The 27342-nt window shown below is 48.3% G+C and overlaps 1 protein-coding gene across 2 annotated transcripts in view; it reads right to left on the bottom strand.

The window, feature by feature from the left end:
• The window catches only part of Slc41a1 (solute carrier family 41 member 1), a 21130-nt gene extending 3055 nt beyond the window's left edge, over positions 1–18075 (bottom strand). The window contains exons 1-10 of one of the 2 annotated variants that reach the window (XM_028764740.1): positions 17670–18075; positions 15057–16051; positions 6693–6800; positions 5680–5751; positions 4927–5071; positions 4665–4811; positions 3759–3906; positions 2878–2957; positions 1927–2061; positions 1495–1643 (exon numbers count right to left, since the gene is read on the bottom strand). In XM_028764740.1, coding sequence (XP_028620573.1) covers positions 1495–1643; positions 1927–2061; positions 2878–2957; positions 3759–3906; positions 4665–4811; positions 4927–5071; positions 5680–5751; positions 6693–6800; positions 15057–15431 — 1359 coding nt within the window. In that variant the 5' untranslated portion in view covers positions 15432–16051; positions 17670–18075. Of the gene's footprint in view, positions 1–1494; positions 1644–1926; positions 2062–2877; positions 2958–3758; positions 3907–4664; positions 4812–4926; positions 5072–5679; positions 5752–6692; positions 6801–15056; positions 16052–17167; positions 17361–17669 lie in introns of those variants that run through there. The other variant, XM_028764741.1, reaches the window with a different exon arrangement.
• Positions 18076–27342: the final 9267 nt, after the last annotated feature.

Here is a 27342-nt window from a genome sequence, read left to right as displayed (position 1 = left end):
AGAGAGAGAGAGAGAGAGAGAGAGAGAGAGAGAGAGAGAGAGAGAGAGAGAGAGAGAGAGAGAAAATAACAGAGATCACAATATAGTTACTGGGTCCAGGACCAATAGTATCTATCGCCTGCAGTGGGGAGTGTATCACAAATGTACAACCTCAGGCCTAACACTGGGCCTCGTGAATAGGAAGCTACATTTTAGTAAGAAGTACATGCACTTTGCAATTGGAGCTGCACTTCATTGGACATTAATACCTGATTTAGGGGTCCCCACATGACCATGTCTATGTGAGAATGAGATGCTTTCTAACTGTTAGGCTGACACTGTCATCTGCCGGGATTTATTCTTGCCTGTACTTTGTAAAGACTGTGGTATGATAATTCTGTCTTAAGGGACTCAGGGGTAGGAGCCAGAGCTGTTCCCTATTTTTAGGTATACCTGGTTGTTCTGGCCTCTCTGTAACGAAGCCAGGGATGACTACCCTAGATCCTTTCACACACCCCTGCTCTGCACACAGCTACCTTGTACTCCCGTGGGCCTAGCCCTGGGTGCCCTCCAGCCTCCCTGGAACTTCATAGCCTTTCTGACAGCTGCAGAAGAGTGTGGTTACGGGCCTTTAGCCTATGCACTAGAGTGGAAATGGCGACAGCTGTCTTCACATTGTAGCCTCCTGAGTAACACAAGGACACATACTGGGACAGGTGGCAAAAGGACCTGGCAGAACGTTACAGGGAGCAATTGTTACCACGTTGCCTCTCTACAGACTTGGAGAAGGAAGCACAGCTAAAATTGACCACAGGGTCATGACCCCTAGGATGGGTGAAGGAATGGAGTTTTGGCTTTCAATCCAGGGGAAGAGATCTACTGAGACGGCAACAAAAGCCCCTTGGCTTGCCCACGCTCCTTTCCCGTCAAGGGTGCACCTGACTACATCTGCAAGGGAGCATGGTGAACTGGGTAACGACTGCTGGGAAACAGCATATGGCTGATTCTCAGCCTGGCTCTCGCCAAGATTCCTAACAGACAACTTTTCTAAGGAGTCATTCGGGGGTTTGGAAGGATAATTGCTTATGGATAAATCAACTCTAGTAATGCCATGGGGAGAAGGTACCACAGCATTACAGAAAGACAAGGCTGGATGAGTCTTGAAGATGGATTTGTCTTGTACAATGGTTTTGACATTTGTTCTAGCTATGAACACCCTTGTTTTAAATGAAGCCCAGCAAAGGACAGAGTATATATGGGTGGTTCAAGTCCACCTGCTAGGCACCCTGTTACCACCTGCCTGAAACCCCTGCGGCTGGTCTATTCCTCTCACTTTGAAGTGTACCACTGAGGCTGAGAAGGAACACAACCAGGCTGAAGTCACAGCATGGTAGTAATTTTTCTAGAGCCAAAGTCTATCCTCCAGAGTCCTGAGTGGCAAGAGACTAGGTCCAAACCTGGGGTTCTTGCTCCATGTGGGCCCCTGGGCTCTCCCCTGCTTCTGCTAGGTCATACCTGGAGCAGTGCAGCCGTCATGTAGAAGATGATGAAGATGAGGGTGAGGGTGGTGTGCCCGCCCTGCATACAGCTGATGGTGTAGAGGAACACCAGGTGTCCTGGGACCACAAGGAGGAAGAGGACCCTGGCTGAGCGTGAATTTACATCTGGAAGAGGAGAGAGAGAGGAAGATGGGAAGAGAAGCATTGGCCCCAGGAGGTCACAGGATGGTCAATGCCATATTCTAGGTCAGCACACAGCTATCTCTCTAGGGTGTTTTAGGAAAAGACAATGTCTCATCTGGGCTTCGCTCTTTAGAAGAGCAGGCACAGCCCAGCAGAGGAGAACCTTGAACCGGGGCCCCAGCTGTTTCTCTAGTGAGGTTCCTGGCTGCCCTCCCCCTCCCTCTAAGGCAGGAATGGACCTGGGAGGGTGAGATCCTATGGTTACCAGGGCTGAAGAAGGTGGTGCATGGACTGGGGCAGCGACGAGGAGTTGGCTCAGAGTTCTCCCCTGGCATGCCGTTCATGTGGAGGAAGGTGGAGATACGGCTGGCCTGCACAGCCACCAGATTGCCCCCGACACCTGCAGAGAGACACACAGGACTCGGAGTAGGAAGGATTGGGAGGAAAATGCCTTGTTCTTTGTCCCGTATCTCTAGGGGCCCTGTCTTCTACCTTCACTAGGGTCTGTGAGGACATCATCCTTCCCTCTAGTGCCAAGAGAATGATGGAAGAAGACAAATACTTCACGGCTTCTGAGGGACCCTCTAGGCTTTCAACTTCCCTTACATGCAGGTGCAGTAGTCCCATGTACTCTTGAAGTGGCTCTCAGAGTGATGGCGGGGATAAGGCCTGACTGCTGCACCTGTGTGTGCAGCATGGACACCAGCCTTCTACACAGCAGGGTCCAAGGCTCTCCTTGCCTTCATTTTCTCTGGAGCTAACGAAGGCACTCATCACATAGTCACCCAATAACCAGCTTTCAGTATCAAGTGTGAAATCAATTAGATATCAGTATCAACTGCGGGGTGCTTCTATTTAGACTCGTGCAGCGGAAGGCCCCAACACGTAAACAAGGAGAGGAGTCGAGTGTTTTTTATTTTCCTTCTGGATCCTTTAATGCTTTTTGGCAGGAGCTTACTCTTGCAGGGAGTAGGGGGAAATTCTAACTGGGCTCCTACAAGACAATTTCTCGGTCCCCTTGGCCCCTGAGGGCTAGAGGCTTTCATGTTGCTAATTTCTGGGTTCCTCGTGGTCCTCTGTTGGTCCTTTCACCTCATCTCCATTAGGTCTTGTCCTCTCTGAGCTAGATTCTCTGGCCTGCTAGAGCCCTGAATGACACAGAAGCCAACTCCCATGTCCCTTTTCGTTCCCCCAGCAGCTGATGCTAATGTCTCACCATTAATCACAGGTGTGAAGACAGCCATTCCTGCAAAGTTGGGATCTGAGACAGTCTTGTCCAAGATGAGGCCTCCCACACTATAGAGACACAAAGACAAATGACATAAGAACCACTGAAGGTTCTGCTCCAGTCTCTGGGATGAGAGGCATAGGCCTATCTAACTTTGGGGGCAAGGATAGCAAAGTGGCTTCCAGGAGTCTCTCCTTTCAGTCCTCAGTTCTAGTGCATGCAACAGTTGTTGCTCATAATCTCCTGACTTGGCACAGTGACTCTGGTACAAGAAGGGTGAGCACAGCTGCATTCCCGTGAGGATCCCTGTCGCCTGCCTGCTCAGCACTGATTTCCTCTATAGTAACTGCACTGGCTCCTCCCTGAGGGAACCAGTTCTCTCGAACTCAGTCACTGTGCTTCAGCTGTGGTTAAGCCCAGGCCGTCCAAAGACAGCTGCATTTCCAAGAGCAAGTGACTGATTCAAGGATAGAACTGTGACCAATTGAAGAGGAAGCAGTGACACTCTATACTGGGTCTTTGTGTGCTGTTGGGGGAAAGCCTCTCTGTCCTCTTGCTGGAACTAGGAGGAGTCAGAAGAGTGAAAACCTGCTCTGCTGACCCCCACAAAGTAGGCAGATCCATAGAGAGTCCCAGGGTCCTGACAATACTGTGTGTCCCAGAATGCAGCTGCTTTTTAGTTCCCAAGGTCAGTATGTTCTGCTTTGGAATGAAACCTAATAGTTCCTGTCACTTGCAGTAGGACACATGGCTGACACTATTGATGCATTTCCAGTATATGCTGCATTTCTCCCCGCTCTAGGGGTTCAGATGGGGTCTATGCTGAGGTGGGAGTGGTACAGGGGTGTGAACCCGGGCCCCCAGCCTACCTGCTGATGGCCATAGCAATGATGACAGGCTCCCAGCCTGAATACAACACCTCCCTTGTGGCTGGGCTTCTTCGGGCCAGAACCACCCAGACAGGCAGCAGGGCCACAAAGAAGGCACACACCAGGGGGTAGATGTATCGCCAGTGCTCTGTGAGGGCAGAAACCAGAGGGAGATAAGCACCATGGCCCTAGTACCCTGTTTCTGCCAGCTGAGGCTGCAGACGTCCCAAGAGACCAGCTCATCCACAGACATTCTACCCTAAGTGCCTGGATACATAGCACCTCACCTCAGCAACATCGTACTCAGACCTAATGAGGCCAGCTTTGCCCATTTTGTAGAGGAAGAAATTAAGCAGAGAGCTACCCAGGCACTACACGGTTTTAGAGACAAGGTCATACATACTATGGAGCCCAAGTTGGTCTCATACGATCTTCCTGGTTTTTTTTTCCTCTTGAGTAGCTGGGATCATAGGGGTGTGTGGTGTGTGTGTGTGTGTGTGTATTGCATTCATACCACCATGCCCAGCTGAGGCAGGAAAGTTAACAAAAGACAGAGACTAGACTGTCTCCTGGTCTGATCCCAGAAATCTCTGTTTCCCATCTTCTTCTCCAGTATGCAAGCAGATTCTAGTCTTCCATTCTTTCCTTTCCCTTTCCCACATCTCATCCCTCCAGGAGAAACGAAACCCCTAGGATCAAGCAGGGATGAGTCCTGATACTCTCCCTCCTCGGGTGCCTACCTACAGGAACTGACATCAGTGCCTATTTAGCCTTGCTACCCTGCGCCAGAAGTTGTGACAAACAGTTCATACAGTTAACAATACAGGAAAAATCTTCCCATGTTTGCAAAATGGTCCCTATCTCTCCCAATCCCACCCAAGCCATTCTCAGTGGCCTTCGCCTTACTCAGTTCCAGGTAGAGTCCCCAGCTGATGCCTGAGAGGAGTGCCAAGGTGATGAGGTCACCCAGGCTAGCGGCGATGGGCGTGGCCACGTTGTCTGGGTTGATCCCAATCTTTCGAGACCCAATGATGACTCCGATCATGATCATACCTGGTGAAGAAGGAGAGGCAGGCTGGGTAGGGTGAGAAGGGAAGAAGGACGCGAAAGGCAGAGTCAACACCTTGGGAGTGGCGTCCTCCTCGCTATGCCTTCTTCCCTTCCTTACCTAGGACCAAGGAGGCAATGAAGGCTGTAGCCACACTGCTGGCGCATAGCAGGAAGGCATGTGGGATGCTGAAGTGGCCATCAGGGATCCAGCCAAAGACGACGGCTGCGATGGATGCCAGGAAGCCCACCACTGTGGCCTGTACCTGTGGAGAGGTGTGGTTATGTGGAGAGTCTGGAGCAGAACTCCTTAGCTGGGGTCACTGAACACCCAGTGGATAATTCCTAGCCCTTAGCAAGCACACAGGACTGGGCTCTACAGCCCTTGCAGGCTAGAAGGATGACTTTATTTAGTTTTAGTGCTACCCTAGTAGAGGGTAATGTACCCTACAAAAATCCAGACATGTTACTGGCTGGTTGGATATTTTTCTGGAGATGGGGTGAGAATCAACAGCCTAGAGACCAGTCAGAGTCAAGACCTGGGACTCAAGGGGGAAGACATTTGATCTGTGTGGCCTCCTGGGAAGATGGGACAGCAGTGGCAGAGGACACGCTAACACTCACAAACCTGGTTCTACTGCAACAATTGGTGGAGGTTCAAAATCCCCAAAACCACCTAGTGCCTGGACATGGGAGGTAGAAGCTGCTGGGGCTCTCTGTATCTTGGCCATTTTCCTGAGTAACTAGTCACCTCCTAGCCTACTTTGCAGACACTGGAGAACCACTTAGGATCCAGCTGGGCTGACCTAAGCCTTTCAGGGATTCCTGACTAAGGAGATACTTAGCCTATTGTCACTGGTCCATGTTTTCTTACCTGGATAAGGGCCATATTCCCCGTGATCATCCGCCAGAGCTCCTTAGGTGTGTCCATTTGTCCAATGTTGGCCTGGAAGAGGGAGGGTGAGGAGTTGGAGCAGGCTGCACAGGGCTTGGGGCTCTATCTGTTACACTGGATCAAAAAAGCAATGCATGCAGCCTAAGGCTCTAGGGCTAGAGCAAGAAAGCACCCAAGGCAGGTGCATTCCGGGATGTGAGGGGAGCTGTGGCTGATCCCAATCTGTCTTGTTTATCCAGGCAGCACGTTCCTGCATAGATCTGCATGACTCTGTCCTGGCTCTGAAGCAGCCTGTTCTCTTAGGGAAGGCAAGGTCAGTTGCTGGCCCAAGGGCTGAGGCTGCCAGTATTTGGAAAGGAAGGAGTGGGTTGCACCAGCCAGGAGAAAGGAAGAACAAGTTGGGGTGGGTTAGGCTGGCTGCCCTCTACGCCATCTTCTCCAGACTTGGCCCAGAGGGACATGCCTGGTCCTGAGTTTTAACACCTCTTGCCTCCCAACCATGGCTTTCTATTGGGTTCAGTCCACAATTGTCTGTGGCCGATATGAAGGATTGTGGGAGGTGGAAATGCCTATTCTCTTGAAGAATAAGCTGCCACGGGGAAAGGGTTTGAAGGGGTGTGGGGATGGCCTGGCTCTGCTCCTGCCCAGCTGCAGAGTAGGGCTGGAGATCAGAGGAGGCCCCCACCTGTGTGGCTGGAGGGACCAGCATGATGCCTGCCTGTCAAAGCTGCACAAACAGTCACGAGGCAGGTTGCAAAGCAGGAGGTGGGGCAGGCATCCAGGGATGGCTGGGACATCCAGAGCCTGAGCCTGGGAACCATTCTGGGCAGGGAGCCCCTGCCCAGGGACAGGACACCCAGTCTGGGATCTCCCTCCACGGCTTCCCTTTCCTCCTCGGGTCCAGGCCGTTATGTGGATACCTACTAGTCTCTATGTTGCCCACTACCTTCTCCCTGCCCCTCCCCCCTACTTCCCACAGCTAGGACACTCACTGCAGTGGACAGCCTCGATGCCAGGGTCATTTCCAAGTTCCCTTTGAGCCCCAGCAGTGCAGGCACCAGGATGAAGACCTCTGTCACCTTCTGGAAGACCTCCCAGTGCTATAAGATGAACAGAGTCCAAGAATTTCAGTACCTCAAAGGACTGGCATTGAAGTTGAACAGAGTGGGGTCAGGGGACAGGAGAGGGAAACAGGACCCACAGGAGCAAGCACATGAGGCACCTTACCTCTCTGCAAGAAGTCTGAAAGTGGAATAAGTCCATGAATTCCAAAAAGCACAGCCTAACCCCCACCTCAGAACAGGAGAGACCCCCCGAGCCTGACACTCTCCCTTCTGTGTGCTGTCATGAGACCTAGAACATCCCAAATTGGCTTACGCTCCAGAACTCCTTAATGATATACTTTCAGAGAGCACTCCGCAGCTCCCTCGTCTTCATCCAGTTGCTCTGTGGCCTCGGCCTTGGGAGGTGTTGTCTCAGCTGTGGAGAGCTAAGCTCCACAGGGCTGAGGCAGGGGTGACTAGAACGTTTGTTTGGTTTCTATTTCCAAGGACTTTGGGTCTCAGCCACAGTGACTTTCCCCTAACAGGCTCTGTATTTAGACATTGCTTCTCCTTATGCTGGTCTGCAAGAGATTTCTGATTCCTCTCTGCGCTCCCAATCTCTTAGCTAACAGAAGCAAATACACCCCTGTTGGGAGAGACTGAGCCTGGAGTCAGGAGACATGAGTTCGAGTCCTGGGTCAATCTCTCCCACCAACTTATTTGACCAACATATGTTAATGTATTTTCTCATTTAGTCACCCCAACAAGCCAATGAAGAGGTTTTTGTTTGTTTGTTTGTTTTTTGTTCCCATTCTGCACATGAGGAAACTGAGGCTCTGAAAGTACTGTCCTAGTTACTGTAGGAACCCAGGTCAGCCTCAGCTGTAACCAAAACTGAGGATTTCCCTAAAGAAGCCGGGATTACGCCCCTGCTCCACTTCCTAGCCCTAAAGCACTGTGGAGTTTTAAGAATGGAAAGTCTGCATGTTTGTGAGGGGAGGAGGGACGGGCAGCAGGTTGAGGTATACAGGTTCTTTGGGGTGTTTGGAGAAAAGGAGCTGTAATGCGCAAGTGTGCTGGGCTGAGAGCCTTTTGAGTCTCTAAGAGATGCAGGGAGGGCTTGCATGCTGCTTCCCCGGCAGGCTTTCTCACGATGGTGAGCTGGGGCCCTCAGACATGTTATAAGGCACCAAGCTCCTGTTCATTCAGTTCAGGGGCTAAACCAGTGAGCTAGCCCATAAGGCAATTCCAGCCCCTCCCTCTATCCTACTGCTAAAAAACAAGGCTGCCAATCGAAACCACAGTGAGGTGTCACCTCATACCTGTTAAGACGGTTAAGAGGACAGACAGAAAATACCAAGTATTGGCACAGACATGAAGATGGGACACTGCTGCATTATTGGTGGGATTATAAACTATAGCTGCCTTGAAGTACAGTAAGACAGTTCCTCACACTAAAAATAAATTGCATGTGTATCCTCAGCACTTGGGAGGTATAGGTATTTCTGAAAGCTCAGGGCTAGCTATCTATATAGCAAGACTATCTTAAAAATAAACAAGCCAGGGCTGGAGAGATGGCTCAGAGGTTAAGAGCACTGACTGCTCTTCCAAAGGTCCTGAGTTCAATTCCCAGCAACCACATGGTGGCTCACAACCATCTGTAGTGAGATCCGGTGCCCTCTTCTGGTGTGTCTGAAGACAGCTACAGTGTACTCACATACATAAAATAAATAAATCTTAAAAAAAAAATAAATAAACAAGCCAGGTGGTAGTGGTGGTGGTGGCACACACCTTTAATCCCAGCACTTGGGAAGCAGAGGTAGGTGGATCTCTGAGTTTGAGGCTAGTCTGGTTTACAGAGAGTTCTAGGACAGCCAGGGCTACACAGAGAAACCCTGTCTTGAAAAAAACAAAACAAAACAAAACAAAACAAAACAAGCAAACAAAAAAACCCAACCAAACCAATCAACCAAATAAACAAATACCCAAATATGCTGGAGAGATGGCTCAGCCGGTAAAGTGCTTGTTGCACAAGCCTCTGTACTTGAGTTTGTATCCCTAGCAGGCACATGAAAAGCCAGGCACAGCAGTGTCCGTAACCCCCGGCGCTAAGGCTTGCTGGGCCTTGAAGATTAATGAGCCACCAGCTTAGCCAATCAGGGAGCTCCAAGTTTAGTGAGAGACTCTATCTCAAAAAAACAAGGTAGAGATGGGTCTGGGGAGATGGCACAGTGGTTAAGAGCACTAACTACTCTTGCAGAGGACTGGGGTTCAATCCACATAGTAGCTCACAATTGTCTATAATCCCAAGAGATTTTCTGGACTCTCTAGAGGCATTAGGCATGATGCATAGATATGATACAGGTAAAATATTCACACACACACAAAATACTAATATATGTGTATGTACATATGCATGTATATATATGTGCATGTGTATATATATACATATACACATACATACATACATACATACATACATACATACATACGGTGGAGAGCAACAGAAAAAAATGTCTCACGTTGACCTCTGGTCTCCATGTATGTGCACATACCAATGCAACATGTACACAATTCATGTAATACATACACACAAAAATGAACGAACAATTAAATAAGTAGAATAGCCACATGGTCTAGCAATCCAATTTCTTCTCCTGACTACTTAGTCCTGAGTCCTAAGTATTTATCCAAAATAACTGAAAGAAAGCAGGATCTTGAAGAGACATCTGTCCACTCCTGTTCACAGCTTCAGGTATTCATGACAGCTGGGAGACAGAATCGATCCAACTGTCCACCAACAGCTGAGGGGCCAGTACAATATGGTACACAAATACTGAGCCATGTCTCTGGCTTGAGAAGGAGATCCTGTTCCATGCTGTAACATGGATGAATCCTAAGGACATTCTACCACAACAGTCAGCCATGACGAGGCAAATATTGTATGATTCCACTTATGTAAGTTCTGCAGTAGTCATCACATTCATAGAAACAGAGAGCGAGAGAGAGAGCAAGAGAGAGAGAGAGAGAGAGAGAGAGAGAGAGAGAGAGAGAGAGAGAGAGAGAAAATGAATATTGTGGTTGCTAAGGGCTGGAGAGAACGGGATTAGCAAGCAGAGAACATAGTTTATATACTTCAAGATGGTTACGGTATAGTTTCCTGTTATGTGATTTTCTGCAACATTAAAAACAAACAAACATACAAACAACCCAGATGGTGTGTCTGTAATCCTAGCATTCAGAGACTGAGGCAGGAGGATTGGGAGTCTGAAGGTGGCTAGAGGTACAAAGAGAGACTTTGTCTCAAACAGACAACAAGATGCACAAGGTCATGTTATGGTCTGGGCCAGGGAGCAGAGGCTAAGACACTGGTGGTCCCTATGAGGAAAAGACCTTGTCTTTTTGTTAGTGTTCTTGGAGTGTGTGGAGTGAACAGGATCCAGAGAACAGCTCATTTCTTCAGGGCTACAGCATAGCTACAGCATACCCTTGGCTACAGCATAGGCTCCTGGCCCTAGGATTCTTTGTAGTGGCTCCTAAAGGCACTCCTGACCCCATGGCTGTCTGACATTTCAGCCATTGCTTTTCAAACACTTGGGAAGGTGACTATCATCCTCCTTCCCAGGCCGCTCCTGTGAGGTGCCTCATGAGCCCTGGGTCTGTTACTCTTGGACAAAGCTGGAACACACACCCTTGGCAATCCAGCTCCTTTTAGCTGAGGCCTAATCGGACTTGCTCCACTCAAAATGGACACACAGTTTCAGAGAGGGAAAGATTCTTCCCCTCCCTTAACAAGTGTGGGCTTTTGGAGCTCTCTGAGAGCACGGCCCCTCATCCTATCCTTGCCTCAAATGCCTGCCTTCCTATACCTAAGCTCTCTGAAGGCGATGGGTGCATGCCAATAAAGACATAAGAATAGAAGGAAGCACTTGAAGTGTTTGTAAGGAGTACAGCATGTCTTTATCATCAAGAAAAAAAAATATAGTGGGGCTTGGTGGGACAAGCCTGTAAGTCTATCATTCAGGATGATGAGACATGTTGTGAGTGAGTCTAGCCTGAGCTACACAGCAATAAGATCCTAAAGGAAAGACTGTATAAAGTTCAGTTAACTTCCCTAGCTGCCACCCTAAGCACCTCTAGTTTTCTCCTTCCAATACATACACGCCCTCTGCTTTGAACTACGGGGGAATCTAGAAGTTGTGGGGTTTTGGAAGGGATGAGATGGGGTGTATCAGCAGGGGAAAGGATCATGGCCAGTAGCAGCCCCTCCAGCCCCCGGTGAAGTCTTCCCAGCTCACAGAATACAGCCTGGAAATTGTACTACTTGACCTTTTGGCCCAGCAAAGCCCTAAGCTGGCACCCGGGACCAGAGAGCCAATCCCCACATCTCATTTTCCTACCCACAAAACTCTCTCAAAGATGCAGCTCAGGCACGGGAGTCTGTGACCTATATGCACGCACAGGACTCTGGGAAGCAGAGCCATCCAGAAAGCAGGGTGGTCCTGAGGTTAGGGGTTGAGGATGGAGAGGTAGGTATAGATGAGAGTGGTTTTTCTTACTCCTTTGGCCTAATTCAGGCCCATCCGGTTCACCCTGGCTGGGAGTGTCTGCCCGTGAAGTCAAACCAGTCAACTAAGCCTAAGTCAAGCTACCACCCACACCTTCCTGAATGAATGGAGATGCAGCAGGATCCAGGAAACTCTGCTTGGATCTCAGGGTAGAAGGGAACACCTGTGGATCTTTACTGTGTCTCAGAATTTTTGTTCTCTCTCTTCAGTTCCTGATATTCTACATGTAAGGTAGATCAGACAGCTGTTTCCACACTTAAAACTAACCCTGACCCAGAGTGATCACCCCAAGCCTCAGAGCTCCGAGGTCTAGCTGTGACTCCTTCCTTGGCCGTCTAACCTGCTCTTCCACTTGTAACCTCATCTGGCCCAGCCTCCTACTCCGGAAGCAGATTTGCAAGAAGTCAAGTCAGAGTGGGGAAAAGATGGAATCCAGACATTAAAATGACACTCTACACCCACACCCATTCTAAGCACGAGGCACCAAGCTGCTCAAGGACTTTTCAGGTAATCTCGGGTCAGGCTAGATCATTTCTATCTGATAGAGGCTTGTCCCACAGGGCATCCTGGAGGTGTCCCAGCAGAGCAGCCTCAGGGCAATGCCTGCATGTATAGAGCTATAGGAAGCATGAGAAAAGGAAATGGCCCTGATAGCACACATGGGGCAGAGATGGGCAGAGCGGAAGGTGGTCAAGGGAGACAGGAACTGAGTGGCCTGCCCAGGGGCTCCAGCAGCCTCAGGAAAACAGCTCTGTTTTCCTCCTATACCCTTCCTCAACCATGTTCACCTTTAAATTTAAGGGTATGGGGGTGGGGGAGGGGAGGATAGCTCTTTTTGTGTGTCTGGGTGTCTACTTTCTCTGGATACTCAGCAAATAACAGTGCATTAAAGCAAGGAGTGGAGAATCACCCTGTCCTAATCTAGTTGAGAAGTCCTATGGAGATTATATACCACCTCCTAACCCCTGCAGGAGCCCCATGATGAAACGGTGGGTGGGTGGGTGGCATAAAGCACAGGCAGCTTGAGGCTCCTATGCACTCTCTTTCTGAAGCCAACACTGGGCTCGCTCCTACTTCCCTTGCAAATATTAGCTGCAGTGGGCAAGTCAGAACAGACTGCAGTCTGCCTCTTTTCTAATCCAGAGAATCCCTCTGCTCCTTATTTCACTGTGGAGGCTACGACACGCAGGAAGCAAAGCAAGGCGTTTGACAAGACAGAAGCAGGTCTCGCTCTAGGAAAAGCCCAGGCTTAGCTGCAGTGGGAACCTTGGGCCAAGGAGGTATCTCTGTACTGTTCACAGACTCCTGATGTTCTGAACCACAGGGACCTTGAACAACCAGCAGACAGCCTTATCTTACGCACTTTGAGACTGTATCACTGCAGGTTATTTTATCCTGCGAAAGGAGAACATAGGTGTGATTCCTGTATCTAAGAGCATCAACCATCCCCATCACTTCCCAGGGTATAGAATAAGAACCCTTAGGTGGCTCCCTACCTCTGTCGTCCCGTACTTGCCCACTCCAGTTATCTTGCTGTAGCCAACTGTGGGCCCTGCTTTAGCCCAGCTGTGGTGGGACCATGGGGAGGGGGAGGGGCACAAGGACAAGCCAGTCATTGTCATCTACACCAACTGAACCCTAGCTCTGGTATGAGCCAAGATGCCACACCGAGGGAGATGCCAGCCCTCTGTGGGCATGCTAGGCGGCTCCAGGTCCCCTACAACCTAGGGCATAAAGCGAGCCATCAGAGGGCTGTTTCTACTCTGAAACCCTGACATGTCAGAGGTGGAGACTGATGGGGGGAAGGCAAGCTGGATACTACTTTCCCTTTGGCTCTTGTTCACTTTAAAAGCCAATGCCAATTGTTCTGGTTCCCAGTCTGCCCTGTTCTTTAAGACAAGACAAAAACAGCAGGCTCCTCAGTCTTAAGCCAGTGTGCAAATCCCGGCCATAATGAAGGTCACAGGGGTTACTGACACAGGCTCTGGGAGGAGATGACCAGTGGCATTTCTATGCCACAGTTTCCCATCTACAATATGAAGATCAATGCCCTCTTGGTACTTTTTAGGCTTACAGGAAAGACCCTACACTAGCATCATCATTATCAGAAACTAAGCTAAATATCTCCTGGTTTACCCCAGGATGCTGGTTCTGTAGGCTCCTTGTTTTCATCTTGTGGTGCTGGGGATGGAAACTGGGGCTTTGTGCATGCTGGGCAAACACCATCCTACTGAACTACACCCGCAGCCCTGAAGCTCCCTGAAGGCAGTAACTGAGAACCCCCAAATGGTAAGAATGAGAACCAGGGTCTCAGAGAGGAGAGGTCAGGCAGACGACAAAACCAGTCTCATGTCTTCTCCCCTTCTTCCTCACCCTGCTCTCAGCCCCAGGAAGAGAGGCAACCAGCAGGGGAGAAGTCCCAAGCTCTGGACTGGCTTCCTAACCTCCGTGTAGGAATAGCCCACACAATAACAGGTTTGAAGAGAGGGAAGGCAGCTCCCTCTTTTCAAGGCACTTTTGCAAGCTATAAATATCATTCTTATTAGCTTCCAAAGTTGCAAGGTTCTCCTGTCAGACTCATGGTCTACATGGACATTATACACAGCACCTATGACCAACTACCTTCAGTCATCTGAGAAGGGCCTGGAGACCCCTTCAGCAGTCTCTGTGTGCATGGCTTGGTGCTAGCTGGGCAAAAAGGGAGGTGATCTTGAACCTCATATCCTTTTGAGAGATGCCATAGTGAGGGAAACCTGAGGCTCAGTGAGGGGAGTGGTCCCCAAGGACCAATCTCCTTCTGCCCCTGTACTTTGGAGTACCTAGGATACAGCCAGCATTTAGCAAGCACTAGATGTATCCTGATTAGCACTGGTAGAAAGCTCTGTATGTCTCACTGAGCTTCAAAAGCTTTTACCTCAAAAGAAGACCTTCTCTTTCCAACCTGGAGGCCCTTGGTAAGTCGGGACTCACAATGCACTAAATACAGCTTGCTCCTGCTCTGGCTCTTAGCTCCCAGGTGTCCTACCAACTCATGCTGTTTTGTCTATCCAGTATCCTCACAAAGTTTCCTGTTTGCCCAGAGCATGTTCGTGACAGACAAGGAGTAAAGAGAGACGGTTCTGCCCAGGTCTGGTTACATTTGTTCCCATCCACAACACTTACAGATTCTTCAGATCTTATACCACCTCCCCAAATCATCTTCACTCACCAAGGAGACTGTGCCAAGGATGCACACAGATCAGCAATACAAAATGCCTTAAGAGCTTTCTCACTGGGTCTGAGACCCTCCTGACAGCTGAGTAAATTCCTGCCCAGCGGGGGAATGGAGGGGAGGCTTCAAAAGGAGCGGTCTATCAGTGGTATCCTTGAAACCTCCAGAGAAAGGAAAGCAGGCATAAAGAGGAGACCCATCTAGATGTCTCCTACTGGGCTGAAATCAACAGCACCGAGGAAGCATAGCAAGCAATAGCCTCACTCCTCCCCTAGCCTGAGCTCTGGAGTCACATCTGTCACTGTAAGGCAATACTGTTCTGACCACCTCCCTGGGGCTACTTGGCCTCTCTGAAGGTTCTACAATAAGTAACAAGAGATAGCAATGAAACCAAGGATGCAATCCAAAGGGAAATAGTATTCTAGGAAGCAGCAGCTACTTCTGACACAGAGGTGGAGAGGAACTTCAGTTTCCCAGAAGGCCAAGGTTTCGAGCGAGGGCTTGTGAGCGGACGTCACCCTCCTCAGTTCCTACCTGCACAATGTCCAGCACCATGCCAGCTGCCACAGTCCCAAAGCCTGCCAGGAGGAAGGGGAACAGCACTTGCAGTCCAATGGAAAAGGAGGTCTCCTTGAGCGGCGAGGGCGGTGCAGGGACCCGGTCTGTGCTGACATCGTCGCTCTCGTTGCTCTGGCTCCCATTCTCCAGCAGTGCGTCCTCCTCCCGAACTCCCTTGGCATTCGCTCGAGACTCAATCACTACCACCTCCACCCCAGCCTCATCAGGCCCCAGGAACTCTGAGGTCCCAGCCAAGGGCTCTCGCCCAGGGCCATCCGAAGAACAGGGAGAGGGAGTAGGGCCAGTACCGTTGGGCTGGTGGATGTCCTTTGGCTCTGGCTTAGAGGACATGACAGGCAGGGAGGAGAGGAGGGGAGAATTTATTTATTTTTCTTTCTCTCTCTGACTCTGACTTGGGAAAGAACTTAGTCTTGGGGTGAACCCAGGCTCAAGTGCCGCAGGACCTCTTCCCACGGCTCTCCACTCCTACCGGGCACTGTAGAAACTGATCTACCAAAAGACAGCCCCATCAAGCAATGCAGCCTGGAGCTGGAGGGAAACAAAGTCGTCACCAGATGCAGCAGCTACCACTAGGGGTTGTGGGTGCCTGCTCCCAGCAGCTCTGTGCTGTGCCAGGGGGAATCTTTGGTTCTCAGTGGCCAGCTCCTCAGAGCAGGAGCATGCAGAAGGGAAGAGCTCAACCTGAGTCTGGAGTGTCTGATGCTGCAGGCCTCTCTTGTGAAAAGCTGAATGAGTTCAGAGTGTTCAGAACGAAGCCTCGATCTGAGGCTGGGGCTTCTTCCCACTCCTGCCGGGTGCTTTCCGCTTCCCACAGCACCTTGGTTGGGCTCAGCTGGTCCCAGGATCTGCTATCTTTCCCCTCTCTCCCAGAGATGTCTTCCCTTTTTGAGAAGATCTTGTATTTCCTCAGTTGCCTGGTCCTTAAAGTCACAAGAATCGGAGTGGAACACCTTACATTGGGAGGAAGTAAAAAAAGGAGAGAAGAGAATGTTGGTACATTAGCAAAAACCAGTTCCTGCTAGGATGATCTGCAGAGCATGTGGTAGTCTGTTACAGGGGTGGCTATTAGCTGTTCTTCTGCTAAAATTCCACTGTCCTGCCCCACTTCATGTAGAGGCTCAGTGAGTTCTATTCCCAGCAGACTCCCAGCCAGCCTAAAAGGAAGATGCTTCATAGGAGACCTTGGCATTGCCTTCTGAGCAAGCTGGGGTGGGCAGGGATGTGCTCAGGAGTTGTCTACACAGATCTTGATAAGAACTCAGTATTACTTAAGTGTAGTCCCTTAGTGGTAAAGTTACAGATTCAGATGCAAACTCCCTATGCAGTCACTCTTCTTGAGTGACTTATTGCAAGACAGCAACAGCAAGACAGGGCAGACAGACAGAGAGACTGATCATTGAGAGGTGCATTCCTAGACCTCTGATTGTTCTAGGCCCCCTGCCGGGGAAAATGTCAGAACTCCCCAGGCAATGGAGCAGGGTAAGCCAGCCAGATCAAGGCCAAGAACCAGAGGCCTACTACCTACTCTTGCCCTTGAAAGTCAAGTGTTACAGAAACCATAGAGGCTGACCCTGGTCCAGGCTGTGTCTATACTCCTCTCTGTGCTTGACCCTGTGAGCTTGTCAGATAGGACATGGCAGTTAACTAGGTGAAGAGACAGAGGGTGAAACTACTGTTTATTACCTACATTTTTTGGTTACCTAGCCTCTCCCTTTCCTCTAGGGTTACGGACAGTCGGACATAGCGTAATTCTTAAAAACAAAAAAAAACGGTACGTAATTCTTAAAAACAAAAAAAAAAACGGTAAAAGGTGTAGAAAGTGGAAAGAAAAACAAAGCCAGGCAAATCCAAGTGTCACAAGTTAATATGCATTAACTCCCAAATCATGTCTCTGTCTTTTCCCGTCCTGCTTTTCTTTGCTTAAAGGAATCCTCTGGAATTGACTCCAACTTGTTGCATTTCACCAGCATGGCTCTTAATAGTAAAAAAAAAAAAAAAAAAAAAAAAAAAATTCCAGAGGGTTTTGCAGGTATGATGAACAGGCTGTTAGTATTCCAAACACTCACAATTAGTCAACTCCAGTGTGGTTAAGGCAGAATCAAACTCTACGAGTCTTCAATCAACTCGGTCACCAGCCAAGCCACCTTAACACAGCACCGTTGTTTTCCAAGATCCTCACTAGTCAGCCAAGAGGAAACACTCTGTCTGAGTCCACCGCCTCCAAGCCAGCAAAGTTCTGAGTTCCTTCGCTAAAACCTGACACCCCCACCCTTCCCGTCTTTCCGGCAGGCCACTTGGACCTGAAAGGGGGCTATCAAGGGGGCAGGCCAGTCTCTCAACTACATCTGCAGTAAAGCCACTACCGATGGGCCTCAGGCTCTAGGACGCCGCGTCTCCTTTCCAGGCGGGGATGGACAAAAACGCCCGGTTTAGGTATCCTCAACTACAGGGGTGGGGAGGAGTGACTGGATGGTTTCCGCCGACTCCCTGCAACTCTAGGCTGCAAAAGCACTGCGTCCTGGAGCCCCTCGCCCTCCTCTCCCCCCTCCCAGACCCAACAACACTGACCTGCGCCTCGCTGGGGAGAAAGGGCGCCTGGAGAGTAGTAGCAGGGGCCCGCGGAATCGGGGGATGCAGGGTACCCCCTCTTCTCATCACTCCACCCCCTCAGCCGTCCTCCTCGAGCCCCCGCGTGTGCCCCGCTACACCCCCAGCCAAGGCGAGCGTCCAACCGCGACACCCGGCTCGCTACATTTCGCTTCTGCCTTCCTGCGAGGCCGCCGCTCCGATTCCACGAGGGGAGGTGGCCTGGGGGGCAGGATATTCCGCCTCGGGCCGGTAGGGACCGGACTGAGCCTGAGATGCCAAGCTCGCTCGTCCCCAGTCGCCTCTTGCCCGCCGACTTGGACAAGAGTGTTAGGCTGTGGGTGGCAAACGTGATCTGGGGCAGAGCGGGTGGTAACCCCCCTCCATCAAAAATAGATTCAGGATGGACAACTGCATCAGCCAATCAGAGCAGGAAGAGGGGTGGGCCCCGCCCAGGCCCCGCCTATTTCCCCCGCGTTTCGTGAACTGGGGGCGGGGTGAGGGGGAAACGCAGCAGAGTGACGGGAACCCAGAGTTGGAGGGTGTTGTGGGCTCGCGGTGCTCGAGCGCGCGGGCGGGTGCTGCGCGCTGAGTTCCCGTGGCCTCTCCAGGCGAGCGTTCTGCTACGCATGTACCCCTGAATCTTGACTATCTCTAGGGAGCCTCTGGGCCTTCCAGAAGACCCGAAACCACTCCTTTGAGCTGGCCAGTTGACGATCGCAGGGGCCTCAGCAGCCATCGCGTGTTCCTTCTCGGCGCCCAGTCCCTACCTTCTTCCTGGGCACAGTTCCTATACCTCAGGCTCGGCATCTCTCCCTCCAGGTCCTTGTTCCTCTGGGCGACTGGCCGAACCCTAATCTGCCTTAATAAAGTTCCTGCCTTGAAAGGGGTGGGGATGGGCAGGCTGGAGGGAAAATTTGTTAGACTCTTGGCTGGGGCTACACACACCACTGAGGTAAGGGCGGAGGGGAGCGAGCTTCCTTTGACCCAGTCGTGGCCTCATGGGAGAAATGTCTCCATCCCGGGCGAAATGAAGGCCAACTTTCCCTGACGCATCTTGTGGGATCAAAGAGGAGAGTGTTTTTATCTTCGCATTTGCCACTTCCTCCCTGGGGTGTCTTCACCTCATCAACCCAAACTCAGTACCAGTTCTCTTTGGGTTGTTTTGTGCGTGGGGAATGTGACCTCCCTAGAAAGGAACTCCCATTCCCAGCCTTTCCCCTTTCATCGGTAGAGCCTGTGACTGACCAGAGGTTCCTTTCCTGTCCCCTTCTTCCCTAGAAAGGTACTTGGGGACAATTGAGCATATCTCTAGATCTTTGAATAACGATAGGATGTACCTAGGAGAGAAAGAGAGTGCTGGCTACCGAGCACACATACTCTATAGCAACCTGAGAGAGCCATTCTTTTGGACAATGATAACAAATGTATCCACAAAACTTGTTCTCACCTGCCAATCCAGCAACCCCGGGTTCAGCTCCACCGCTGGGACATCAAAGGCTTATATTTTTTAAGGACCTAGCAAAGCAAGTGTCACTGTAGCAGAACCCCAATTTTGGCTTCACAGTTGAGTCTATGTTTGGATACGGAAGTTACTCCTAGACTGAGGAACACTAGGTCTCCTCCGGAAAGACCAGTTTTGTGAATAGTGAGTACGGATTGGGAGGGAAACTAAGACTGGTTGATATGGCTGCCTGAGTGTTGGCAATCTTAGCCCTTGGGAGACGGAGGCAGGAGAATCTCTACAAAAATGAGGTCATCTGGGTCTACAGGGAGAGTGCCCGGATAGTGGATAGTCAGGGTTATACAGTTGAGACCCTGCCTCAAGGCCAAAAACTTTCACTTACAACTTACAAACAAAATCTTTGTCCCTCTCTTATTCCCCCTACTTTTTTTTTTATCTACTTGAAAAGTTTTTCTTTTAGTCGAAGTAAATTGAACATATGGGAAAGTGTGTAAAACCTAGAGTATAGACCAACGAATTATGTGACACAGGGAACAGGATCATGTAGCTATTATCAAAAGGAAGAATTTAGTCATTACTGCCATCCCAGAAGCCCCCTTGGTCACTCTTTCACCCCTTTTTCCTAGGGTAACCTCTCTCTGACACTGTTCATTTTATCTGTCAGTGTTTGGACTTTCTCTCATGGAGCCACTCAGGAGGTACAATACTGTGGCTAGCTTCTCTCACGCATCACACGAGGTACCATTTGTTAATTCATCTTCATTACAGCATAATGTCACTAAGTGAGCACAGCACGAGTTGCATCTCTTGATGCAAATTTCAGTTGTTTCCAGGTGTTGTTATTATGAGTCTGCTATGGCGTCTTTTTGGTTTTGAAACACAGTCTCTCTGTGTAGCCCTGGCTGTCCTTGAATTCACTCTCAGACCAGGCTGCCTCAAACTCCCAGAAATATGCCTGACTCTGCCTCCATCTGTACCTCTTACATGTTGGGATAAAAGCATGTGCCACCCAGTCTGAATTTACACATTGACACACTGGAACAGGGCCAGATCATAGGGCAGGCAAGTGTTTAGCTTTAGGAAATACTACTAAATAATTTTCTGATGTGCCTTTTCTAATTTATGTTCTTGCTAGGAATGTCTTACTGTTCTATAACCTTATCAACACTGGCACTATCAATCTGAAAAGATTAAAGTTGTAGTTGTTCAATCTTAGCACCTAAGAGGCAGGCAGAGACAGGCTGATCTCTATGGGTTCAAGGCAAGCCTGATCTACATAGTGAATTCCAGGCTTGTTAAGGCCACCATGATGAAATCCTGACTCAAAAAATAAATAAATAAAAAAAAGTAGCCATTCTAGTGGGTATGTAGTGGCATCTCCCTTGGCTTAAGTTTGTATAGTCCTGATAGCCCATGAGGTTAAGCTCCTTTTCTACACATTTCTTTGCCATTTGGATAGTTTTTAAGTATTATCAACTTTCCACTGGGCTTTTTGGCTTATTGCTTTTTTTAGGAGTTCATATATTTTGGATATGAGTCCTTCATTAGCTTTGGATATTACAAGTATTTCTTTAAGTCCTTAAGTGCAGAAGACCTTATTTTGGGATATCTTGAAGTGTCAGGATCACTGGGTCAGCATTATAACCTTCATGTTTTGATCACTTCGGTACCTCCGGCACCTGGCACACAGCAAGTACTCAGTAACTATGGCGAATGACTGATGGGTGATAGTCATATCAGAGACAGGCCTCGATAGTGTGATGAGTGATACAGAAGAGACTGGCCTAGAAGATGGTGTGACCGATGTTATGCTGATTCCTAGAGTCAAGCAGCAAAAGAGCCTGGGGGAAGCACATTTCCTTCCAGTCCAGCCAGCTGTAACCTTGGGAAGAGGAAGACATCTCATCCCTTCAGTACTGAGAGAGCAGAAATAGCTGCAGTCTGTGAAGTGAGAAACACAGATGTGGGGAGCAAAGGTCACAGATGAAAAGACAAGAATTAGCAGCAAGTAGCAAGCCAGCCAGATACTCCAGGCGAGACTCAGCTATGAGTGTCAGGAAGATACTGTGGATCTCTGAGTGTTTTTTATGACCCTTTGTAAGAGACCCCCATGTGTCCAAAAAGCTTTTCATCTGGCCTTACAGATGTGTCCACTGTTGAGCCAGTGAAACGGCTTGGTGAGAAAAGGCACTTGCTGCACTAGCCTGGCGATGTAGTAGTTCAACCCTTAGAACCCATGTCAAGGCAGAAGGAAAGAACTGATTTTACAGAGTTGTCCTCCACATGCTACTACTAATAAAAAAATAAGTTATAAAGCCTTTTTAAAAAAATTACAGTGTAATTTTATCTTAAAATTATGTGAGTATGTGTGCATGTCTGCGTGTAGGCCTGTGGATGTGTGAGTGTGTGTTCCTGTGGAGACCAGAAGAAAACTGGAGCTGGAGTTACAGACAGTTGTCAGCTGATGTGCATGGTAGGGAAGGCTTCTTGGGGTAGCCTTTTCCAGTCTTGCTTGGCACTTGTCTTAATTCACAGTTCATTTACCCTTGTGTCCCATGGTTTTCCAAACTCCATGGCCTTCCTTCAGGCACAGCTGCTGACCACTGAGAGCTCCTTTAAGACCAACTCTGGGAGCTGTCTTGATGCATCATAACATTCCAGAGTCCCATAGATTCGGAGTCCCTCGCCAGCATGCCATAGTCACAAGACTAGCCCAGCATGGCTGGAAATTTTCCTGACTTTTGTTTTTCTGAGAGCATATGCCCCCTCCCATTTTTCCCCTTGCCATAACCCCTCCCTACTGCCACCCTCCCAGAGGTCACTTCTTTCCTGCCTCCTGGAGCTGAGGTGATATCCCTTTCCAGCTTCATTCAGCTCGAAGGGGATGTAGGGATTCGGGTGGTATGAGGAGGTATGGCCATCTGTTCTCAGAGCTAGGTGTCTGTCACCCTGCTTTGCCTTCTCTCTAACTGTACTCTCAGTTCCCAAACCTTCCTTGAACACACACTGGGATTTCTTCAAGCAGAAGAGTTCAAGGTATTTTGCAGCATTCTGTTGGGCAAATAACAGCAGGCAAAATTATCCAGTGAATTATAACAAGCATTGCATGGACATAAATGTGGCGTTTGCATTAAGTGTGTGACTGGGTGCGCGTGGGGGTACAGATGGCAGACGAGACGGTTACTTACACAGCTTTTCCCCCCATGCATATAACCATCCAGTGTCACCAAAGCAGTGTGGCAGGGTAGAATGTGCCCCAGCTCTGAAATTACATGGGTTGAATCATGCTTAGCCACATGTTATATACATGGCCTTGAGCTAGCACCTGTATGACTGTGTATTTCTGAGCCACATCTCTAATGGGGGAGACATGAGCTCCTTTCTCAGAGATTCTGGATTAGTGGTAAAGTTGCATTTGGAAAATTCCCTCATGGAGTCGGATTGTTCTGATTTCACCAAAAATGAAGGGCCAAAACCATGCATGAAACACCAGGGAAGGGTCAGCTCACACTTTCTGAGCTTCACATTGAATCCAAAACTTTGCAGACTGCAAAGAGTTAAGGACTGGCAGTCTCAGAATAAGGGTGCTGGTAGGGAGCTCATGGGGCTACATTCACAAGTCAGAGACTGGAAACTTCTTGTAAGAGGTAGCTAGGGAGAACATAACCTGCAAACCACATTACCTAGTTCAAACTCTCTTCTGCGTTGATTCTGCTTCACTTAACCATCTTTAGTTTACCAAACTGGTCTGGTCATAAGAATCACCCATGGGTATTTGTTTGAAAACAGATTTCTGACCTTTTGGAAATTTTGTTTACAAACTTTGAGAAGATGGGCCAGAAAAATCTATTCTTATAAGGAACTTCAGATAACACTCATGATCTGACTAGTTTGAATAGCAGTGGCTTAGCCTGGAGGCCTGCAGTTGTGACTTTGTATTAGATTCTCCAGGGAGCTTTCACAGGAACACCCTTCAGCAAGAGACCTTTGTCTTTGCCTGGGAAGGCTCAGCCAGGCTCAGAAAGTCTTCAGTGGCACAGGGGAACTCTAACCAAATCGCACAGTGTGGGATATCATATGAAAATTCATTTGCTCTCAGTAATTACACTGTGAAGATGTTTGCTGCAGTGTAAGGAGAGTGGAGTCAGTGGATTGAACACAAGATAGGTAGATTAAAAAGTTTCGGAGGTTAGTCATTAGGGAAATGCAAATCAAAACCACAAGATAACATGTTGCATCTGCTACATTGTTTCATACATGTGGTAGCTGAGGAACAAAACCCAGAAAATAACAGCACCTGTCAGTGTACATTTCTGGTGGGAAAGTAAGATGGTCTTGGCTGCTTTAGTGAACACGTGGTGTAGTCTCAAAGTTAAGCACAGAATCTCCACATCATCAAGCATTTTTGCTCCTAAGTGCTTGCCTAGAAGCATTGAAAGCAGGGGAGAAAAATCATTCTGATTAAAAGGAAAAGATTGAAATGACAGGTGGACAAGCAAGGAAGACTGAGACATTTGCAGAGGACAGCATTAAGTGTGTGCCTGGTGCATGTGACGGGTATAGATGCAAGATAAGATGGCTACTTAAACAGCTCAAGATTTCTCTCATATATATTTCTTCTTCCTTCCTTCCCCCTGCCTCCCTCTTTCTCCTCCCTCCTCCTCCTCTTCTTTCTCCTCTTCCTTCTGCTCCTCTCCCTTCTCCTCCTCCTCTTCTTTCAGTTGCTGGGGATGGAACCCAGGACTCCATCCATGCATGCCAGGCAAGCACTTTATCACTATACCTCCAGTTCCAAGAATTTTTTAAAAAGTTTATTTAGTGTGTGTGTGTGTGTGTGTGTGTGTGTGTGTGTGTATAAGAGAGTGGGTACATGTGCCAGCCACACTGTGTATATGAAGGCCAGAGGATGACTGTGGGATTTAATTCTCTCATTCTTCTACTCTGTAGGTTCTGGGGATTGAACTCTGGTGGTAAAGCTTGGCAGCAAGTGCCTTTTACTCATTAAGCCATCTTGCTGGTCCATGAACGTCTCGTTTTAGTACATTCATTATGTCTTCCAATCTACATTACAAAGTCTTTGAGCATAGACATGTATCTATTTTTAATTGTATACATAAAAGGTTTTGTATTTAAAAAGTTCTGTGATGTCATTTTTGGGTCAACAAAAAGGTGTTTGAACACCTGTTGTTTTCATTTCTCTTGACCACACACTTTGAGGTGGAACTGCAGGGTAATACGGTAATTCTCCGTTTAACTTCAGAGGAAACACCAACCATTTCCACAGCTGACTCCACAGCTGCTGTGCCATTTCACATTCCCACCAGCGAGTGCACAAGGCTTCCAACTTCTCTATATCCTTGCCAACAAAAGTTATTTTCCACTTTTTTGATTATGGCCAACCTGGTGAATATAAAGTGGTCTCTCTGTAGTTAAAATTTGCATTTCCCTAATGACTAACAATTTTCACATTTACATAACGTTTTCCATTACACCACCTCTGTTTTCCACTTGTTACACTGCACAGCTTACTTCACAGGCTAGGTCTATCAGCACCGATTGCCTTGATATATCCCAGTATACAGGAGATAGTAAATCCTGGACAAGGCTCAGGTAGAAGGAACAAAAGACAAGACCCAAGAAAGGGTCTTTGTTGGACTTCTCTTTCCTCCCTGATGCATGAGGCTGGATCCGACACTGCTCTGTTTTCTGAAAGTCTCTCATGCCCAGATGCTCTCTCATCTTGGCGTTCTCTCTTAGTTCTCTGTCACATTCAATTCTGAAGTCTCAGCTGGAACAGATGCACACATACAGAATAAGGAGTTCTCGCTTACACTTGGGCTACAGAATCACCTGCCCTGGCCTTCTGGCTTTAGAATGAGCCATATATAAATAGCCATGATGTGTCTAACACTCTGTTCCTTGACATTTGATATCCTTGTTGATGGAACAACTAGTAACCCCGAGTATACATTTCTGAGAGATTAAGCTCCAGGGAAACATTTCTCTTTCTTGCTCTATGTATTTATTTAAATTGAAATTAAAATAGTTAATATTTTAGCCTATCTTGTAATTGTTTTGAAGTAGGTATACATTAAAAATGGGGGGAGAGGGGATGGAGAGAGGACTCCATGGTTAAGAGCACTGGCTACTCTTCCAGAGGACTAGAGTTTGATTCCCAGCACCTATATTCACAACCATGTATAACTCTAGTTCCACAGGATCTGGTGCCCTCCTATGGCCTCTTCAGGGACTACACACACTTGGTGCACCAGCATACATACACATGAAACACCTATACATATAAAATAAAGAAAATTAATTTAAAAAATATATACCATCTTACAAATTCTCATGTCATCCTTGCAGGGTGGATAGGGGGACACTAATCTTTATTTCCAAGTTTGGCATTTGTACTTGCCAAAGCAAGTATGCCCTCTGTCTTCAGAAAAAGTTAACCATGTGTGACTGTCCTAAAGGCTGTGGGTTGTGGTCTTGTGAACTGCAGACAGGCATGGCTTTGGTACAGGAAGAACTGAATTGTCCAAGTGATTAGCTAAGACAAAGGAAAGCTTGTTGCCTTCCTTGTCAGTGAGCTTTTTATTGCTGTGAACAGACACTACGGCCAAGGCAACTCTTATAAGGACAACATTTAATTGGGGCTGGCTTACAGGTTCAGAGGTTCAGTCTATTATCATCAAGGTGGGAACATGGCAGCATCCAGACAGGCATTGTGCAGGGGCGGAGAGTGCTACTATCATATCTCCTTAGATAGAAAGGGGGCAATGATCCTTTTTCTTGTGTGGCATGGTATTGAATATTTGCTTTCTATTCTTTTTTTTTAAAATTAAGTTATTTATTTACTTTACATCCAGATAGCAGCTTCCCTCCCACCTCTCTTCCTAGTCCCTCCCTCTAACCTACTTTCTCTAAGCATCCATCCCTCCTTCCCTTCTCCTCAGAAAAGGGGAGAACTTCACTGGATTTCAGTTAGCCTTGGCATATCAAGTTGCAGTAAGATTAGGCCCATCTTCTTCTCTTGAGTCTAGACAAGGCGGCCCAGTGAGGGGATAGGGATCCAAAGGCATCAACGTAGTCAGAGACAGCCCCTGCTCCCACTTTAGGAGTCCCACATGTAGACCCAGCTACACATCTGCTATTTACATTTTCAAAACTTTTGATGAAATAGTCGGCTCTTTTTGGAAGAGGAGAATACTAAGCTAGAGGTGGTGGTGTACACCTTTAATCCAAGAATGTAGGAGGCAGAGGCAGGAGGCTCTCTGGGTTGGAGGCCAGCCTGGACTATACAGTGAGTTCCAGGACAGCCAGGGCTACAATGTGAGACCATGTCTCAAAAACCAAAACCAAAATAAAAAGAATATTGAATGATTTTAGCAACCAAGAGTCACAGTCAAGGATTTTGGTCCAATTTTACTCACTCGGCTTCCCCATCATCTTTGCTTACAAATATTTGTCTTCCTTCTCACGTAGGTAGGAATGAAGCGAGATCTATGGAGAAAGCTTGAGCTATGTCTGTCAGGGTCAGGGAATATGGGTATGGGTGTTCATCTGTAGTGAGAATTTTGGTTCCTTAAAAAATATAAATGTTATAGGAATATAGTTTTGTTTTAATTCCAGGTGTGGGATATGGGGCTGCTTTAGAATGTCCACAGCAGCAGACTATGATTTGCCTCATGCTCTAACAGGGGTGTGATTTTGCCAGTTGCAGGTAAAAAAAACGCTAGCGCCCCAGAGGAGTGCGGCAGTGACTGCTCCTCCTGCAGTTGGTTGCTGGTTGCTATTTGCTTTTTGGAGCTATCCTGACAAGCTCAAACTTGCCCCAAGGAACTTGACACCTCCAATCAGCAGAAAGTAGTCTAATGATACCTTTCTCTTCTACCTAGTGTTGTGGGATTAGAAGGGATTGGGTTAGAGAAGGGGAGAAGGGAAAAGGAAAAGGAACTCATAAAGTAGCCAAAATAGTCCAGTCACATTTTTCTGCTGGGTCTCTCTGTCAAGGTGAATTTGGCGACTGGTAGATGGGTAGGGTTCGAGTTGGAGGAATGCCTCAGATTTTTTGTCCATCCCCTGCAGAGTCTAATTGTAGCCATGGTACCTAAAGCTTTAAGCCACCCTTTCTAGGAGCCTTCAAGGACATTGGACTAGTGTTATGTTCTCTCAGGGCAGGAGTGA

The sequence above is a fragment of the Grammomys surdaster genome, unplaced genomic scaffold, assembly GCF_004785775.1.
Source record: "Grammomys surdaster isolate TR1022 unplaced genomic scaffold, NIH_TR_1.0 145, whole genome shotgun sequence".
In the NCBI taxonomy this organism is placed as follows: Eukaryota; Metazoa; Chordata; class Mammalia; order Rodentia; family Muridae; genus Grammomys; species Grammomys surdaster.
This window is presented reverse-complemented; position numbering and strand designations above follow the sequence as displayed.